General features: G+C 39.5%; 1 protein-coding gene across 1 annotated transcript in view; it reads right to left on the bottom strand.

The window, feature by feature from the left end:
- The window catches only part of Epc1 (enhancer of polycomb 1), a 97,042-nt gene extending 81,476 nt beyond the window's left edge, over window positions 1–15,566 (bottom strand). Inside the window, exon 1 of the mRNA XM_087206992.1 lies at window positions 15,277–15,566. Within this exon, the coding sequence (XP_087063118.1) occupies window positions 15,277–15,279 (3 nt within the window). The 5' untranslated portion in view covers window positions 15,280–15,566. The remainder of the gene's footprint in view (window positions 1–15,276) is intronic.
- Between the last annotated feature and the right edge of the window lie 4,768 nt (window positions 15,567–20,334).

The raw sequence follows: 20,334 nt of genomic DNA, 5'->3' as shown, positions 1-20,334 counted from the left end.
CCATGGCCTCAGGTTCGCTCCCCAGAACTGCAAAAATTAATAAATAAGAAAATGATGTTAGGTAAATACTGCATATTACACCTCCCTATTTAAGAGAGGGACAGGCACTTGAGGTAAAGGGTCAAAAAAGAAACTCATTTACTGGTGTTTAGCACAATATTTTTAAGATTCATCTAAACATGGAACTCCTCTATTCACCATCATTACCTTTTATTCTATCAGAACACACTGTGGGAAATCCTAGTCAAAATAATGCAAGGAAATAGCATGTTTTCCAATCAAGTTACCCACTTAATTACTTAAGTCTGGCATGAAAACTTCAAAAAAACTTAAAAAGTTCTTATCAAAGTAGATTTTTATTACCATCGACTAAGATTTTTATCTTAATCACAATGTGAAATAAGATATGTAAATATAAAACTGGACAGAATCCCAACAGACAATATATTTGGTATTTAATACCATATTATCTAGAAATGTTTAGTTATAGTTCATTCCTAAAATTTCTGTGCGGAAAAGAACATGGTGAACTCAGACTCAAATATTTTTACTCTGATTTAAGCTCTTAGGAGCTGCAGTTTCCCTGTTCATAAAACAAGAATCACAGCAGAATCTGTCAGCGAGGTTGTCACAAGGACTCATGAAATAATTAGTACAAAGAGCACAGCCTGGACCTGACACGAAAGTCGTGTTCAGTAAACACAAGCCATTTTTCAAGCATATTTATACTCTATTCCCTTGGATAGATCATTTTATTTTTTTGTTATTTTCCTGTGCTGAAGATGGATCTTGGCCTCGCTGATGCTAGGCAATGCTCTACCACAGCTACATCGCCCCAACCCCAAGCTTTACTCCTTTTATGTATGGTATAAAACACAATATTGTTTTTTGTAAAGGCTTCAAAACTCCTAAGCAAGCCGGGTGTGTAATCCCAGCACTCAGGAGGCTGAGGCAGGAGGATCGCCTGCGTTCAAAGCTGGCCTTGGCTATATAGTAAATTCAAGGCCAGCCAGGAATACATAGCCAGATCCTGTCAAAAAACAAAAACAAACAAAAAATTCCTAAGGACACAAATCGTCAAACGAAACCAAAGACCTACAAGATACTTTTTTAAACCAATTTATAAAAATGTGCTCGTCTTCTAACTGTTTCGTCCTGTTCCCATCCCACAGTTCTGTACCATCACACGTCACCTGCACGGGTCTGTGCCTTCTTTCGCTCCGTGCCAGACGAGTCACTGGCAACCACACGGCTGTCCAGCGACTGTGCCCTCCCCACATCAGGTCAGGCAGCGCTCTCGGGCCTCTCCACACAGGTGGCTGCTGCTGGCCTCACGGTGACGCTTTGAATAAAAATGGTCGAGCGGTAAGCAGCAGCCCCGTGAAGTGGAGGCAAGCACAGTGTGCGGAAGGAATACCGAAGATCCGGATCCCAGTCCGCGACCAACCACGCACGCACAGTGGGACCCGAGAGGAATGCTTTAAGTGTAACACGCGCAGTCTACACAGCGCCTGGTGATGGGGAAGGACACACGGCCCCCCGGAACGTAGAATGTAGGATGCTCCCGACTCACACAGCTGATCGCGGAAGATCTGATGGCTACACTGGGCCTCGGCACCTTTCCTAACCCAGGACATCTTCAGACAAGACTAAAACTTAGCCATTTTTCCTTCCCCCGCCCCCCTTTCCTCCAGTTACCGGGGAATTGAACCCAGGGCCTTCCCAGTGAGCTACACCCCAGACCTTTTTAAAATTTTTCATTTTGAAGCAAGGTCTTGCTAAGTCACTAAGTTGCCCAGGATGGGCTCAAACTCACAATCCTCCTGCCTCAGCCTCGCAGCATGCTGAGATTACAGACATGCCCCACCACACCCAGCTTGATTTTTTAGTAGTCTTTTTTCCCCACATCTCCTAATTTATTTTGTCATATTTCTTCAATGTACTTTTGAAATGTCCAGCACAAAGTAAAGTTTAGGAAATCTATGATAAATATGCCTTTATTTTGTGATAGATTCACCAGTATTTTTACTAACAAAAATTTTTTTAATGAAAATTGAAGTTTCTTCCTTATCATTACCCAATTTAGAATAGAAAAAAAAAATTTTTTTAAGTTTTTTTCCTGAATTTTCTCTGCTCACTAATTCTCCCCTAACCCTTTCTTTGTTTTTTGAGACAGAGTCTCACTATGTAGCCCAGGCTGGTCTTGCACTTGTGGCAATCCTCCTGCCTCAGCCTCCTGAGTACTGAGATTACAGGCATGTGCCACCACACCTAGTTAATTTTCCCTATTTTAAAAGTAGCATAAAGGTTGCTAGCAAATAACATGTAGGTGTCTTAAGAAATCCAATTGCTAAAAGACATAGTGTAATGTAGTGGCTAAAAGTTCTGGCTCTAGAGTCAGATATGATTTGGGTAGGAATCTCAACTCTTTTCCAGCACTGACAATTTGACTAAATTTCTCAACTTCTATAAGCTTTAGCTTCCTCCTCTGTAACACAAATAGAATGCATCTCTCCAAACATTTGTTTGGAAAAGAAACAATCTATGTAACCAAACTTACTGCAATCTTACTTTGAGCTGGATGCTTTCCATGTATTATTTAATCCCTATAAATCTTTTAAGAGATCTTAAATGGCTGTCATTATAGTAAAATTTCAGTAAGAATAAGCTAGTATTGATATTATTATTAATAGTTCACAAAAAGCTGAGCATTTTTCTTAAAGAAAGACTGAGTAGTTTTAAGAAAGTCAGTTGCCCCTGAGCAGGCTTCTCCAGATTCTAATTAATTCCTTCATGTTAACATAGGGGCTACACTGGGCTTACACTAGCTGCTTAGTCCTTTTTTCCCTTGAGGGAAAAGAAAACCACCCAAAACAAAGACTTTACAAAAACCAACCAACTTTACTAAAAAAGTACCCCCCACTGAACCAGTAGCACCTGTGAGTGCTACACAAGGGCTCTACCCGGAGCTACTTTCCCTGCAAAAGTGTTCCTTCTTGAAAACTTTTTCAAGCCTTATCCTTTCTCCTTCCATTCACAAAAATACTAGTACACACACACACACACACACACACACACACACACACTTCTTTACATCAAGCTTTGGGGGGCCACCAGTGTGTGCCTTTCCAGGATCTAATTTCCCACCTTCTGTCTTAACTCTCTTTCCCTTGGTTTTTTTTTTTTTTTTGAGTTGTTTCAATATCCATGTTTTTTCAAAGAATTAGATGTTTACATTCTACTTGAAAAGCAATGGCTCTTCAGTATTAGCTTTGAACTGGACTCTCTGTAACAGGCTTTCTTAAAATTCTCTTTCCTTAATTCTCAGTGGGAAAAAAAGACAAAAAGAATTTAAGTGTAAGGAAAAGCATCTAATTTTATAATTAGTACTTCCTCTTCAGGTTGGTTTTAAAGACTATTTTTAAGAAGCAAAAAGTTTTCTAAGCCATGTGAGAATTTTATAATTGAGTTATCAGTAAGTGAAAACTTGGCCCACGCTGGGCTGACTTGGCCTCTATCACAGTTAGTCATGACATCTTACTGTGGAAGATGCGTATTCCAGTCCTGGCTCTGCATCAAGCAACTTACAATGTGAGTCTTAGACTTCCTGAGCCTGCCTCTCCCATGTGTCCCAACATACAATTCTCCAATTTTATGGTCATCTCCACTTTCCTATACTTGATAGGAAAAAATGGGAATAAATTAAGAATTTTTTTGTTTTTAGTAGCATGGATTTTAATCCATGGAGCACTGAGTACATCCCCAGCCCTTTTTTAAATTTAAATTTAAATTTAATTGATTGATTGGTTGATTGATTGATTGTCTTTGAGACAATATTGCCCGGGCTGGCCTGGAACTTAGCATCCTCATGCCTCAGCCTCCTGAGTAGCTGGTATTACAGGTGGGTGCCACTGCCAGCCACCTGAGGTCTTTTAATATAAAAATTTAAGAACAGATCATTTATTTTGAGATGTGTAATTTCTAAAGAAATTATGCCTTTAGTATCTTTTTGACTATGCAGTATGTTCACAAAGCATAGGATGCACTTCCGAAAAGTCTTAAGAGCAAAAAACGAAAGGCCTGAGCGCTCTGCTAAGGATAGTAATTTCAATGACTGAGCCAAAGTTTATTAGTGATTAGTAACATGACACTTCATTAAACAACACTTGGTTTGGTTTTGTGTAGGTGCTGGGATGGAGCCCAGGGTCTGTGTGGCATGCCAAGGACCACTCTACCATTAAGCTACACCCCTTGCCCCTCAAAAAGGTTCCTACAAGATGGGTAGTAAGTAGCTTTGCCTTAAGTGTGGTCAAATGTGATTTGAGGGATCCAGATAGCTTGCAAGTACATCATTAAAATTGTAAAATAAGGGTTTGCAATCACATGAAAAGACACAAACTTCAAAATAAAGGCTAACGCCAAAAGGATCAAAATAATTGTCTGGAAATAAAAGATCTGCAATTAGTTGATATTCTCCCTAGAAAAGTGCAAGGGATTTTGATATACTACATTTAGAAAGTAATTAACACAATATTATTTGTTAGGCACTGAGAAAAATACCAGACAATAACAATGATAGTCATACTGTAACTAGTTTAACAATTTGAGAAGTGTGATGAACATGGGGAAAGTCTGTTTAAATGGACATCAAAACACCTGATTATGTTTCATATAGTTATAAGTTTTCCTAATCTTGGTTTGCTTCTCGGGCCCCATTGTATTATGAATCATGGGAGATACAAAAGAAAAGATGTTATTGCCCTTACATTTTAGTTTCTGTAAACACAACCAGGGTACAGGTGCATATATCCTTTTTTACACCCTGATTTGAAAGTTATAATTTAATATCTTTGTACTCCCACAATTAAAAAGTTACTTATTGAAATAAAATATTTTGGTAATGTTTCATAAATTTCCAAACTAATTTACTTTCATCTCTTGTCATGACATTGATGAGCCAATTTTCACATTAATTAGCTTAAGCCTAAAACTTAACTGTTTTAGATTTTCCTTAAGAAAACTGAAAATCAGTATTTAATAAGCACGGTGTAGTTGACTATCAATTTATTGGCTCATTTAAAGTGACAAGTACAAAGTCTATCAATATACATGGAAAAAAATCCTCTCTGACAAGGTGAACTATGGGAACAGAAAGAAGTACACAAAGGACGGTCGGTACAGTAACCCAACCTTCGAATTATGTGTAATGGTCATGCAGGGAATCATGAAGGAGGCCATCCTCAGAGGGAGGGAGGGAGGGAGGGAGGGTGTGAGGCAGAGAGATTTCAAGCAGGATGGGATTAGCACAGTTTGCAGTGGCAAATTTCAGAGTTTAAAAAAGAAACTGCATGGAAACTTCCACTTCTCCACTTGGCACATCACTAACCACTCAAACACCGGAAAAGCCAGAGCAGCACATTCTACCAGGAAAAAAAGTTCCATTCAACTTGGTATAATTTTGAATTTAGAAATTACAAAAAATTTTCCATTTAATGTCCAATTTCTTCATCAGAGCCCCCTGCAATTTAATGTCTGGTATGTAAAATAAAACGTATAGTAAACTTTTAATTCATTACTTAACCACAATTTTATTTTCCCGTTTCCTTTCTCACTAGTCCCTCTAGGGCTACATAGCTGAAATCAGTGTACTTAGAACAAGGCAAGGGCTGGGCGTGGTGGCACCCAAAACTCAGCCCTCTGTGAGGCTGAGACAGGGTGGTAAATTCAAGGCCAGCTGAGGCGACTTAATGAGGCCGTGTCTCAAAATAAACTTTTTAAAAAGGGGTTAAGGGGCTGGGAATTTAGCTCAGTGATTCCACCACCTACCTCAAAAGCGCAAGGTCAGAGTTCGATCCCTGGTACCAAAAAAAAAAAAGGGGGGAGGAAGGGTAAGGATTCAGTTCAGCACTCCCTGTGTTCAATTCCCAGTGAGACCTGCAGAAGGGGGATTGGGGGGGCAAAATCTTAGAATCGTATAAAGGTGTGTTTTCCAATTAAAATGTGCATTGTCTCAAACTCTTGAGTTCCTAGTCATTTGAAGTGAAGTGATACATAGGCAACTGTCTATTTCCATGCTCCCAAGTAAGTAGCATTGCCATTCCACCATTAGCTATCCTAACAGAGCAGCTGTTATTTTTCTTTTCTCTGTTAATTTCTCTTTCTTTTTGGGAAAAGAATACTGCTATTAATATGTTTCTTTATCAATGTGATCTCCTAAGTTGTCAAGAAATGTCACAGAAGCAAATCTTCTTTCTTTCAACCTTTTGGTGCCGCCTGCTGCCCCCTGCTGCCCAGTGTCCATGTTTACTGAACTCTGTCGCGGACTTTCAACCTTTCCACCTCTCTCTCTTTGTTTTCTCCATCTCCATTTTCTGGCTGGAAAGCCAGATCATTGGATCTAGTTGTGTTCCAACCAAAACCTCAATGAAATAGGAAAGCAAACCAAAAAATTCACTTTGGAAGCAACAGCTAACATTGTTTGGGAGGAGGTAATTATTCCCTTAACAAGTTGGCATATTTTAACTGCCAACTTGTTTAACTAAGACTTAGAATGTACAGTAGGAAGCACAGTAAGTACTTTCTAAAAATGTAATTGTACTTAAAAAAAAATGTAATTGTACTATTTAAGAACATTTGACCTACTAGAGTAAGAGGTCAACCTACCGGGCTTATACATAGAACTCCTACAAGTGTGTGGTTTTGAAATATTAAAGAGAACTTAAGAATCACCATATTTAGAAGTTAAATCTGACATAGGTAAGATTCTTCTTAACTTCTTGAAAACATTTCCTAAGTACTAAAAAAGGACTTACATGTAGAAGATTTGCAAATTCAGTATAAAAGTCAGGAGGGTGTTTAATTAAGTAATGCTATAAATGAGCACACATATAATTTAAAGGACTATGATTTCTAAAATTTTAAATATTTATAGATATGATAAGATTTGGAAACTAGATTTAAAACCTAAAGAATTACCTTAATCCATTTTATATTATATTTTTTAAAACGTTAACTTCAGAGTGGGCCCTCACTATACAAACTTTTTTTTTTTTTTCTGGTACCGGGGTTCGAACTTGGGTCCTTGCGCTTGCACAGCAGGTGACAAAACCACTCAGCTAAATCCCTGGCCTATACAAACTCTTCTTAAGGGGAATGAATAGCTTACAGTGAAAGAGATTGCTTCCTTCCAGTTAAAGTTTGTGGTTTCTAGGCAGTCAACCTATGCTTCACTCCGCAGAACTGGGCTCACTGTCCAGCTAGCTGCTCTGTGTTTAGGATTGGCCCTCCCTGCTGCTTAGGAGATGGACCGAGCTTCTGAAAAATGGAGATGAGAAGCAGCAACTCGAGTCCACTCGAACCTTCTCCCCACACTGTCAGGTTACTGCCATCCAGAAGCCACTGGCATGTTTGTATACTTAGCAGTTCTCAATCTTGGCTCCACACTTAGGCCTGGATCCCACCCACACCAATTAAATCAGTTCTCCTGGGGTGGGTGTGGGGGAGCAGGCATTTTAGTTTTAAGTTTCCGGTGATTTCTCACAGAGCTGCAGAGGGCTGCAGCTCATGCAGGAGGCCCATGGCTCAATCCCCGGCACCCTAAGGATACACAGGTGCAAACAGGCGGAGGATAAGTCTACCAGGACCCAAGGACCAGGCCGCACAGTGGGGCTTCACAGTCATGGAAATGTTTTGTATGATGTTCCTCGGAAGCCACGAGCCAGGTGAAGCTATGGACCACTTGAAATGTAGAGTGTGACTGAGAAAGTGAACTTTAAATTTTAGATGAATTCCAATTTAAGTATAAAAATGTAAATACACATAGCCACATGTGGCAAGTGACTACTGTGACGGAGCGACACCGTTCTGGAGTTTTAGGCCATTTAAAATGATCTGCATCTATTAGTAAGGAAGTGGAAGTGTGGGATGACCTTTTTGGGCTAGCCCGCCACCCCACACTTCCTACTCAGATCTCTGAAGTCCTACAAACCAGCGTCTTGCCAAGAACTCCAGTGCTCTGGGAGCTCAGCTGCAAGGTTCTGTTGGCCTCTGAGGAGAGGACTTTGAATGTACTGGCTGGTGTTCCCCTGCCCCACCACGCTAGCAATTCATTTCCTTCAAAATGAGCAAAGCCCATCAGAACTACGAATGTCTTAAGTCTCACAGCTTAATAATGGAGCAGCCAAGCAACTCAAGCTCTTGGAAAAGGCCTCTCGAGCTAGTGTTTTCCAGCCCGAGGCTGTGACCTGTCACGCAGGATGCAGGGTGTGCAGTGGATTGTGGCTGGGGCCCGAGGGTCAGAGCTAATGATAGGTCACTGCAGGCCACCTGCCTCTAACGGTCTCACCGAGCTGTGTCCTGTTCGAGAACGGAGCCAGTTGCCGGTGGGGTGAAAGCTTGAGAAAAAAACCAGCAAAATGACGCCAATACCAAAGACCTCTTTGGAGGGACTTGCTATTGAGCTGAACAAAACTGTATACTTACCTGATTTTAAAAATAACCGGTAATGTAGACTATTTTGTTTTAATTATTTTCAATTTAACAAATTTACTAGAGCAAGAAAAAGGTTCTAGAACCAAGCAGCATTCCAGACCAAAGATGGTCGGTCCAGACTCCCCTCTGTCGCTACTTTTTTTGTTTTCAGTTAAAAACGGGAACATGTAGGAATTGCGGGCAAATAAATCTCGAACGTGATATACATGCGGAAACATAAGAGTCCTCCTCAAACGTTCGCCCTGCCTTCACCCTGCCAATGACTATTCTGAGCATCCCGTGTACTGCAGCAATACTATCTGCTCACTGGCGCCGCCAAGTTTAAATGATAACCTTGCAAGTTGGCAGCCCTTATTTCGCAGTCGAAATACTCATCGTGGCTCAAACCCCTCTCAGACGTGGGCCCTGGACTCCCCAGAAATGCAGCTTCTCAGACCTTTCAACCAAAACTCTTGGGGTCCCCGCGGCCCAGCGATCTGGGTTTTAATCAGCCCTCCCGGTGATTTGGGGGGGCACCAAAGTTAGGGATCCACTCATCTAGAGTACAGTAAAGCCCTAAAAATAGTTCAGAGGGCAAAGGCTCCGCATCTCCGCAAGCTGATCGATTCTGAAGCTTTTTGGTACAAAACACTGCCCTCGTACACTTTATTTCGATCTAATGTTATAAATCATGAGTTCACCTACTCCAACAAGACCTCGCTGAACCGCTAGACTTTGGATGATTTTAAATTCAATTTCAGATCTTTATAAGTTGTTTGCATTCAACTTCGGAAAGAATTTCATGAGATGTTCCTGAGAAGAGATATACAAACGTACCTTGAGGCAAAGTCAACATAGAAAAAATCCAGATCTATACAACTAATTAGGAGGACCCTTCCTCAGTCTATGAGATTATTAGATTTATAAAATAATGAATAAATGCACTAGAGGATGCAATACTAATGCTACACAGTGCACTTAAAATATGTCAATTTACAGAATACAAATTTCCAAACACCTGGTGTGACAGAGAAGAGGAGCAATACACAAGGCCTGATTTCACACTTCCCATGTTCAAACTCCAGCTTTTTCATTTTCGGTGGAATGCTGGCCAAATTTCAGGTGTGTCAATTTCTCTATCCCTAGTTCCTCATCTGGAAAATGGATCTACTAATTATTCTATGCCCTAAATTTGTGTGAGGATTAAAGGAGGCTGAAGGAGCAGATGTGACATTTAGACTGCAGACCGGAACACAGTAAGCTCTAATTAGATGGTGTTGTTGCTTTTTAAATTAGCTCACCTGTGACTGGTCCCTACAAAAATAGATAGGAACTTTTTTATCACTCAAGAATGTTTACAGAAAGCAGTTAAAGTTTATACAAAGCAAACAAGAGCCAACCAGATTGAATATGAACGAGACACCAGCAGGTGTTTATACCCTTCTAGCACTCTGCTCTAGCCAAACTCATCAAGGTAATTTCAGTCTCCCTGTCAGTAACTGATTCAGGTGTGAGCATGTCTTATGAAGCTAGCCAATAAGCTCAAAGTTCCTGGGAGGCATTTCTTCTACTATAAAAGATAAATAAGAGAAACTCTAATTTTGAAAATTGTGATATGAAAATACCTGCTCGGGAGCTGCAGCAGCCATCTTTTGACTATGAGGGAAGATATACCTGACATTATGACGAGGTAAATGGATAGAACCTTCGCAGTATTGTTGAGCTACTGAGTTTGGTTCACCGAACCTACAACTGGCTTGCCTCCCGATACTAATTTAGTTGAAACAATAAATGTTATTTTTTTACACCACTTCTTAGTAGGGTTGTATGTTTATATGAAAGCAAAATAAATGATATGACATTGAGCTGCTATGGACTGATTTAACAAAATAATTTGGGACTTTATTCCTGAGGCCATTTTAAGCCATATATTGAGAATCCTTAATAAATAGTGCCTTTACTGCCAATTCATTTGTATAGAAATAACATTAGTCTTTCTTTTTTTGCTCACTACCTGATATGTTTAATAAACCATCGGCTAAATGTCTAATATGCTAACTTCATAAATTAAAATATTTTTAAAATTTCTATTGTAACATATAGAACTTACAGATTTTTTTAAATAAAAATAAATATTTTAGTTCTAATATAATCCTTCAATACTAACCGTATTTCCCTACCTTATCTCCACAGTTTATATTTTCTTTGATGTTTATTTCATGGCAAGGTGAACAAAATGTATAAAATAAAGCTCAAACACAATTTTTCGTTGCTTTGCTTTTGCTTTTGTTGTAGTAGGAACTGAACTCAGGACCTCACACCGGGTAGGCAAAGGTTCTACCCCTGAGCTACACCCCACCCCACCCCACCCCACCCCACCCCACCCCACCTCACCTCCTGTACCAGAGATTGAACTCAGGACCTTGTGCTTGCTGGACAGGCGTGGCGCCACTGAGCTACATCCCCAGCCCATCTTGGAGACGGGATCTTGCTAAGTTACCCAGGCTGCCCTCACGGTTGGGATGATCCTGCCTCAGCAGCCTCCCAAGTGGCTGAGACTACAGGCATGGGCCACCATGCCTTGCTGTTTTGTTTAAATTTATGGGCCTGGGGGTGCAACGCAAGGACACAGCACATGTTCAGCATGTGCAAGATTCTGGGTTTGATCCCCAGCATCTCAATAAATAAATATTGAAAAGTTCTCATCAAATGGACCTCACAGAGACACGCCCCATACTCCTACTGCCAGAATGTGCATGGAATTTCTCTTCTTGAGCAAATAAGCCAATGTTTTATGTCTCACTTTGCATCAGATAACTATGCAGCATCTATGTGGGCTAAGACTAAAACAAGAGTGCTACCCCCCTCCCCCTCTCCCCCAGGCTGTAAATATTTGGTGCCTAAATAATATTCTTTCAGTGGAAGGACATGTCAAAGCCTCTATCAACTGATTTAAATTTAAAACAATTTTTCCTCCAAAAATCTTACTTGGCCTTCACTCCCAGGTGGGTACCCCATGTGCCTAAGATCTTAGAGTATCTTTAAAGCCAGTCATGGGGACACAGGCCTATAATCCCTCACTCTGGGAGGCTGAGGCGGAGGATCACAAATTTAAGCCCAGACTGTGCGATTTGGCAATTTAGCCAGTCCCTGTCTCAAATAAAAGGGCTGGGAATGTAGCTCAGTGCAAAGGATTCAATTACCAGTGTGGCAAAAACAAACAAACAAAACTTTATTTTTTTTAAACACTCTGACCAGCATTTTCTAACAGCACACAAAAGATTAAGGAGTGATAGATGCATAACAAACAGTCCCCAGATAAAAATAAATGTTGAATAAATTAAGCATAAGACATGCTTTTCTCTTTTCCAGAATTAAATCATTATCTCTGCTTTACTTTCCCTTTAGATTCTCCATTTGAGAATCACTTTGGAAAGATCAAAAACAAAGTCATAGCACAACACCCATTTTGTGTATTTTCCTCTTTTTGCAAAACCATGTACAGTAAGTAGCCTGTCTGCGTAGTCTCATGGAAAGCTGCAATACATCCAGGAAAGAGCTGAGAAGTAAAACTGGAAGCATATACAATTTCAGATCTATATTGAATTTGGTTTCAAAGGGTAAAATATGTCGTGATATTTCCTTCTTCTGGAAAAGTTCATTCCAAGCTAAGGTTAGATTGGTCCTGGGTAATATTTTCAACCTTTCATATTAGGTCATCTTAATGTCTCCAAATGTTCCCTCCCTTTGTTACTTCATCCCACCATTACTATTACCTAACGGGTTTCACTAACCTGAAATTTCTCAGCACTGCTAAATACACTTTAATACATTAAGAAATCCTATTGGTTCATTACATCGTCTTCACACAATTTTCAGTTTATTTCTAGTATTGATCAAGCACCATGATTTAAAGTTCATTTTTCTGAGGTTTATTACCTAGATTTTGATTTAAAGATTCCCCATGTCTTTGGCATCATTTCTTTCTTCTCTCTGCAACCTGTTTTTTTCTGCGATTTCACTACTCATTAACCCTCCCTCTACCAGAGGGAGGGGCAGCAGGAAAGAAACAATATGACGTTTTAATATAGCCAATTTTGCTACTTGCTACTATCTTTGATAAAATACTGTGCAAGAAAGAAATATGGGCATGACTGTTGACTGAAATAACGTTTCAGGTTTTTAAAACAATTTTTTATTGTCCACGGTCTAGCAACTGCTATCACGAAAAATTGAGTTAGTTCTCTCTACACTAAATTTAATAAAGGTTTTTAAATAATTAAAGACATAGTTTGTTATTGTGATTCTAATCACAATCACACCAAACTCATGAACTAAATGTCTATAAAATGTTACCAATTTAGAAAGAATGTCGAAAGAAGAGCTAAAATGAAGCACAAGGTGGATTTTTTAAATGGAGAATAATATAAAATACGGGTTTGCTTTGCCTCATACATTTAAACATCTTTACTTACAAAATGATGTAAGGGTCACATATAGAAAAATAATCTTTAATATAAATGTCGATGGTTGATTTTGACAAGTGAAGATTTAACTCTAATGGTTACTTCATAATCAATGATGTAATAGTCAATGATGTAGGGAACAAAGAGCATAGCTACATATGGACTTCATATCATCAGTTTGTTTTTAAAAAGGGGGCTGCATTATAGAAATATTTTCAGCTTTCAGAGGTTAAATAAAATGAAAAATGCCACCACTCTGAATAGCAGAATATTTTAGCAATAATGTGTGGGAAAGTATATTTTATTCAGTAGATCAACTTCAGAGAACTAAACTCACCACAACAAGGTTAGATAATGGATTTATACCTGCAGTAGTTCATTGAAGCAGCATTTACACTTTACAAAGAGATAAAATGTTCTGGTGAACATTTTCAAGTCTTTATAGTATAGTAGAAATAAAATATAGCATAATGCATAATTATTTTTGAAGTTCAAGGAAAGAAAGATACCCAGATTGTAGGAAATACTATTTCTAGTCATTTCCACACATTCACACATTCTTTTACTTTAAACTATTAAATGATTAATGAAAATAGCATTACATATTTCAAAGGGAATAAAGACAATAACTCCTGAAATGTTCACTCTAAAGAAATAATCTGTTCAATCTTATGGAAAAGGTGATCTAGGCTACTATTTCAGTTGTTTTTATTTTATCTGGCAAAATAATATGTTCAAGGTATAATTACTGATTCCTCCCACTTTCTTTTTGAACTAGAGACATACTTGGTATATTCATAAACAACTAAAACGTTTACAGAGAGCAGTAAAATCTATGTCATATCAGAACACATTTTTGTTCTTGGGAGGCTTTGGGCCTAAATCCCACATTCGCTGATCAGATAACTCAACAGGAACAAAGATGGAAAAGATACAATGTTGCATTCAGATAAGTAAACATTAATATTTTTAAAGTTAAAGTAGTTGGCACATATTCTTAAAAGATTATCCTATTACACAATATTTGCTCTTTTTTTAAAAAACAAGCCTACATGTAAATTCAACCGAAATATCATTTGAAAATGTAACAATAATGTAGGCATAAGTACACGACAAGCTACTAGGAAATCTTCAGCAGAGACTCAGAATAGTTATTTGAGAAATCCCAGGATCAAAATGAAATTCAACTTTTACAATGTTAAGGGAACTAAAACTCAAACGTTTTGCTACACCGCAAAGACACGAACACCCACGATTCTGTAATTTTAAGAAATCCAAATGTCACTGAGGAGGGAGGATAAACCAACAGCTTATCCCTGAAGCATCAGATCCGGCGGTAATAAATTAGATCTGATAAAACACAACTGCAAACTGCATGCCCGCCCCTGCTGCTCCCCGGACTGGTGTGACGACATGTCTGCTCTCACCCCAGTTCACAGTTCACAGAAGACATCTCGGCCCCCAAATGGAATATTTCCACTGGCCAAATTAAACTTTCTTTAAGAAAATAAAAGGATAAGATAATAGATAAAAATCTTGCCCCACCTCTTTTTTTTCTTCCAGTGAAACTGACATAAATTGTTAGGAGCACTACAGCGCCACCAACACAGATCAATGCAAAACAAAAAAGATCTCCCACCGTGTGCAAAAAGAAAAAAAAAAAATTAGAGAAATGCCCAAAATTACAAAATGTCTCCCAAATCTACCCTTTTTTGAAGAAAAACCAAGCGAGCTCTGCAAAGATTAGCGAATGAAGAGCTTCAAAGAAATAAATAACAGACTCCAAGTTTAGATCTGATCAGCAAATAAAAGAACCACTATTTAGTAACAGCCCTAACTTAATATAGACCCAGCTATGTCAATCTCCACCTTCATTCTACCAAGGGCAGCTTTTCTGTAGTCTGTATTCAAGCGATCCATCAGGAGGATCATAATAGGCCTATTTCTTTAAAACTACAACCGTAGTTTGCCTGCCGATCATTTAGTCCTGGACAAATTAGGTAATATGTAATTTTTATAAAGAGACTATATGCACATATTTAGCATTACCAACACTGCTAGCACAAAACAAGTCCATCTTGAAATATCTGAGTTCCCCTGTAGTTTACAGCAATTAGACTATAATTTACATTAAACATATTTAGCTTTAATAATGAAAAAAACTATTTTTTTCTTTTGGTAAAAATTAACCAGACAAGATTAGGTGGAACCTGCGGCGATCAAAGCTAAAGATAAATACCAAGGTTGGTTTTTGTTGGAAGAAACACAATGAAAAATTCTTTTCCTCTGGTGACCCCTTCAAAGACGTAGTGCCAATAAATGTTTCAAATCCCAAACTTACCATCAGTACAGGCAAAGGAGAAGCCAGTTCTGGAGAGAAAATTGTAACAATATAGGCTGGAGACTAGCGTGTCTAGCAGAAACAGCTTCCAGGCAGCATATGGGTCTTCGAACATCTTGGAAATCCTGGGTGGATGAAAAGTCAGACTTTCTCCCATGGTCGGCGGCGGAATGGGGTGGCTTCCCCCAGGATCTGTGGGCGATTGGGGAGAAATCGGAGAAACAACCACCGAAGACTCAAAGCCGAGGAGGCAGCGGCGGCCAGCAGACTGGGGTTAACAACTTTGCGAAGGCAGCAGGCGTGCGCCGATTGGCCGCGCCGTGGTGTCGCTCAGCGGCGGCCCCGCCCCGCCCTGCAGCTCGGGAGAGGCCGCGCGTGTGCCATCTTCGCTGCGTGCACGCTCGGCGCGGCCGGGCCGACAGGCCGCAGCCCGAACAATGGCCGGTCGTCGCGGGGCAGGGGCCGGGGTCGGGGCCGGGGCCGGGGTCGGGGTCGGGGTCGGGGCCGGGGCCGGGGCCGGGCCGCGGCCGGGCCGCGGCGGCACCTGGCCCGAGGGCGGGGGTTCGTCCTGAGCAGGCCGTCGCGGCGCTGCGAGAAACGCCCGCCTGCGACCCGGAGGCAGACGCGGCCGGGTAGGGTCGGCGTCCAGCCGCGGAGGCTGCCTCGGACGCCGGGAAGGGACCTCGGAGCCGGTCATCCGCGCCGAGAAGGGGAAGCACGAAGGAAGACTGCGTTAGCTCCAACAGCCGGGGTTCTTGGAAAAATACACGATTTGTCAGCCATCGCAACTGCTCCATTTGTACAAAAAGTTAAAAAAAACACCTGATTTTGGTGGTTAAACTAAGAACAATAGGCAGCCCCCTTCCCCGAAACTGTGCCAGACCCTCGCAGCGGCGGAATTCTCCCAACTCTGCCGCTGGGCCTCGCAAACAAGATGGCTGTGGCGCCGAGTTCTTTCGGATCCTCCTCCCGGCCTCCAGGAAGTGGTCCAAATCCAAGATAAACACAGCACTAAAAAGTGCATCCTTGAGTCTGAACTGGGGCAGACCTTTTCGGGAAGGGGGTCTTAGAAACGTGCTGCTTTTTTCTTTTTTATTCGTCTTTTCTTGTTAATTGTTTTGAAAAGTACATCAATCACTGGAGATTTACTTAACTGTAATTTGAACTTCCTGCTTTACATATTTATAAGGTCTTTCACCTATCTTGGCAGGCTTTCAAATTAAGTGGGCTGGGAAATTTGATGCTGTCTCTAGTTGTGAGCTGAGTCAGGTAGTTGGTAGTTGTAGCCAGGCTTTTAAACAATCTAAATATTAAAAGAGAGAGAGAAGGATCATGGTAAATGATTGGGACACTGATTGATTGCAAATGTAAAGTCACAAAGGTCTACAAATACCAAATATGTCAAATACTGCGTGTATGTGCTAATTGAACACATTCAGTATAAAATTCTTTGCCAGTTATATTTCTAATGAGCCAAAATTAGAACAGAGTTTAAAGGAATTGGATGAAGAAAAGGTGGAGAATTGTCCGTATGCTTCAGCGTCTTCACGTGCGCGCGCACACACGCACACACGCACACACACACCACTCTTGGTGTGTGTGAGGTCCTTGTGTGGCATTGACAGTAATGGGTGACTTAAGAAGCTATAGTTAGGGTGACTGTAATTTATTGTCTACAGCAGGACACTCAGAGTCAAAGGGGTTATATTATTAATTATAGGATGGCTGGAATAAACAGTGCCTGTCCGAGGTAAACCATCAGTTAGAATCATTATGTAGCTCACAGAGCCCCTTCTTGAACTTTTGCCAGTCAGATAACCCACAGGACAGGGCCCAGGCCACTTTAGGCAGAACCTGAGCTGGACTCCTCCGGGCCTGTGTACCGCGTTTGCAATACTGTCAACTGAGGAACACTAAGTAGACTGGAATTCCAATATAATTAATGAATAGTCACAAGAAGGAAAATATCTAGGTATGCACACCCATATATGCATCTCAATACTTTTATTATTTACAGGTTAAAATATTGTGTGCACTTCACACAATATACTTATTTCTAATTACATACTTTCCTATGGGATAATTTTCAGTTTTTGAGACAATGCTTATGAGTTGAAGGTTTTTAAATTTTTGTCTTGGTAAAGGCAAAATGTAGAGTGAAATGATTTAGGAAAATCATCACAGAGAGACATAGGGAAAATAGTTCTTGGGTTGTTTTTTCAAATATTCTCTTGAGAACTTAGTGTAGGCCATACATAGAGCCTGGTGCTATATAGGTATTAATAAATAAGCAGATAGTTTATCTCCTTCATGGGGTTTATAATTTAAAAAGCAAAGAGAAGAGGTCAGAAATGTAGGTGGGAGCAATACTGTGAAGTTTGTAAGGCACAGAACAGAGCCGCGTATCTAAGCAAGTGAATTATAGACTAAATTGGAAATTGAGACTTTGGAGGTTTTTATAATGATAAGGTCCAGAGAAACTGATGAAATGAAGAAAAAATAGCTGCATCAGATTTTGGTATTTTTTCTTGGAAACAGCCCAGGTGCCCATCAACTGGAAACTGGATAAAGAAGATGTGGGTTTTTTATAAAATGGAGTACTACTCAGCCATAAAGAATGAGAAACTAAAATCATTTATAGCTAAATGGGTGCATATTGATGCCATCCTCTTAAGTGAAATAAATAGGACACACACGTGTAAATACCTAATAGTTTCTCGGGTGTGGGAAACAAAGTGTAAATAAGGATTAAAAGGATTAATGACTAATAATTGATACTTTGAAATAGGAAAAGGTTCAAAGGGATAGGGATGGTAGGAGGAGATGGGGAAAGGAAAGAAGGGAAAGGAAAAATTATAAGAAAAGAAAAAAATGGAAATGAAGTCTATGTAAATACGGAAGGGTGGAGGGGGTGAAGGGCACACAGGTAATAGGGAAAAAAATAAGAACCAAGATCCATCATGTACAGGTACAAGCACCCAATGATAAATGTAAATGTATTGTATACCTAAAATGTACCAATAAAAGAATTGAAGCAAAAAAAATAGATTTTGATATTTTTAAAATGCACACCTTGTCCACATAGTTATATCCACTGATTATGACTCAATTTAAAAATATGAACAAAAAACAAATACCAAAGACCAAATATATACATATATATGTTATATCACTGTTAAAATAAAAAGGAGGAATTGAGGCAGAGATTTGCCTCAATTTTCTTCTCTTTAATAAGTGCTGACTTGTGTTTTTGATGAGAAACATCTTACATTTTACATCAGTTGAACAAAGCATTTTTTTACATGTAACACAAAGCACTATTAAAGCTCGAGTTTAATGTATTTTCCAATTTGGTATCTGGTTTATAGTGAACCAAAATCCTATGTGCACGTGGGCAGAAATAACATGTTCAATTTGTTATATCTAGAACTTAGAAATTTGAAAAGCAGTTAAATCAAATCAGTGACATATAGTCCCTTAAATGACATTTGGTAGTAACCAGATCTCAACACATTAAATTGTGAACAAATCAGTTTAGTTTGTAAGATCTTCACCTTACAGAAGTGTGAAATGAAGGAAGACATGTTTTGCAATTCAGAGTAATTTTTTCATTAAAAAATAAGTGGCACTCCATAATCAAATTTATTAATATTTTTTCCAGTGAAGTACTGTACACATGACCAATTACATTAAATGAGGTAAAGATTATAAATAGCCACGCATCAATTCAGGTCAGATTTTGCCACTAAGCAATATAATGCAACTTGCAAAAAGGTTTTCAGTTTTCAAAGATTTTTAGTATTCATAATTATGGATAAAGAATTGTGGGTTTATAGACTTTATCCCATACAGATAGTTTGAATAAAACTGTTTTCAATTAACTCAAAGCTTATACTTATAATGATTGTGAACAATTACAATTTAGAAATGGCTAGATTTCTGTGGGCCCTAATGAATTAATATATCTAATATTATTAAATTTTTTGTGATCGGGGTAAATCTTACTAGTTTTACCTCCTATGATTTTCCCCGTATTTTCCCCCCCAAGGATAGTGGTCATACTTTTATGAAAACAAATTTTAAAGCAATACTTTATTATTTGATTTTATAAGTGTTCAATGTTGTTAGCAGAGATTAGAAGAGTATCCATTTCAGAACTCATTGCCTATGGTGGGATGGTTTTAGACTGCATTGATGCGTTGCAAGATTTACCATTGCAAGCCGAGAGGCATTTCCAAGAAAGGTCATTCATGGGGCAGTTTGTGACCACTGGGGTCCCAAGATGGCTTCTCTCCTCCCTTTCTTTTCTGTCCGTAAAATTCAATTGTGTTTGGCTCACAACTCAAGGCGGTGTTGTGTTGCATAGTTTTAACCGTGAGATGGGTCAGCAGTCATTTGGAGGACTTGGAGAGAGCATTTACAGAGGCGTTTACTCAACAGGCCCCGCCCTGAACCCTTTGCCTCTTCCTGCTTGGCGCTTGTTCACTGCACCTGGGTCCGGTTTTGTATCACAACCACAGCAGGCAGAGTTCACAGCTGAGGTAGCCGGATGGAAAGAACCAAGCTAGATTCAGTGGCTCCTCCACACCAGCTTCGAACATCTACCTCTAGACTGCTTTTAATATGAGAGAAAAAGAAAACAACTAGTTTGTTTGCACCTGAGGTCTATTCTTCATAGCCAAATGCAATTCCTAATAAAATTACTGTGAGTAATCTTCCAGGCACTTTTTCCCTGTAAAAAGCAGCTGCCTTTTTTTCCCTCGGTAGTGCTGGGAATCCAGCCCAGGACTTTGCAGATGCTCGGCAAACACTACCACTGAGCTACATCCCAGTCCACCCAGGTACCTTGTAATTGCTGTATAGTTTTAGTTTGAGGAGAAGAACATGCAGCTTTCTGGGAAACAAGAAATCCTGTCTCCATGTTATATACGGAATATATATATATATATATGTATTGTATATAAACGTGTTAGGATATACACAAGTATAACATATGTAAAACTTTTGAGCCTGTACATTACTGTACTTAAAGTATTTTATTGTGTGTATGTTACCCCT

Source organism: Heterocephalus glaber, unplaced genomic scaffold (assembly GCF_053883595.1).
Source record: "Heterocephalus glaber isolate CG9 unplaced genomic scaffold, H.glaber_assembly_v1.0 deba00000738, whole genome shotgun sequence".
In the NCBI taxonomy this organism is placed as follows: Eukaryota; Metazoa; Chordata; class Mammalia; order Rodentia; family Bathyergidae; genus Heterocephalus; species Heterocephalus glaber.
Note: the sequence above shows the minus strand (reverse complement) of the source record. Positions and strands in the feature narration are given on the sequence as shown.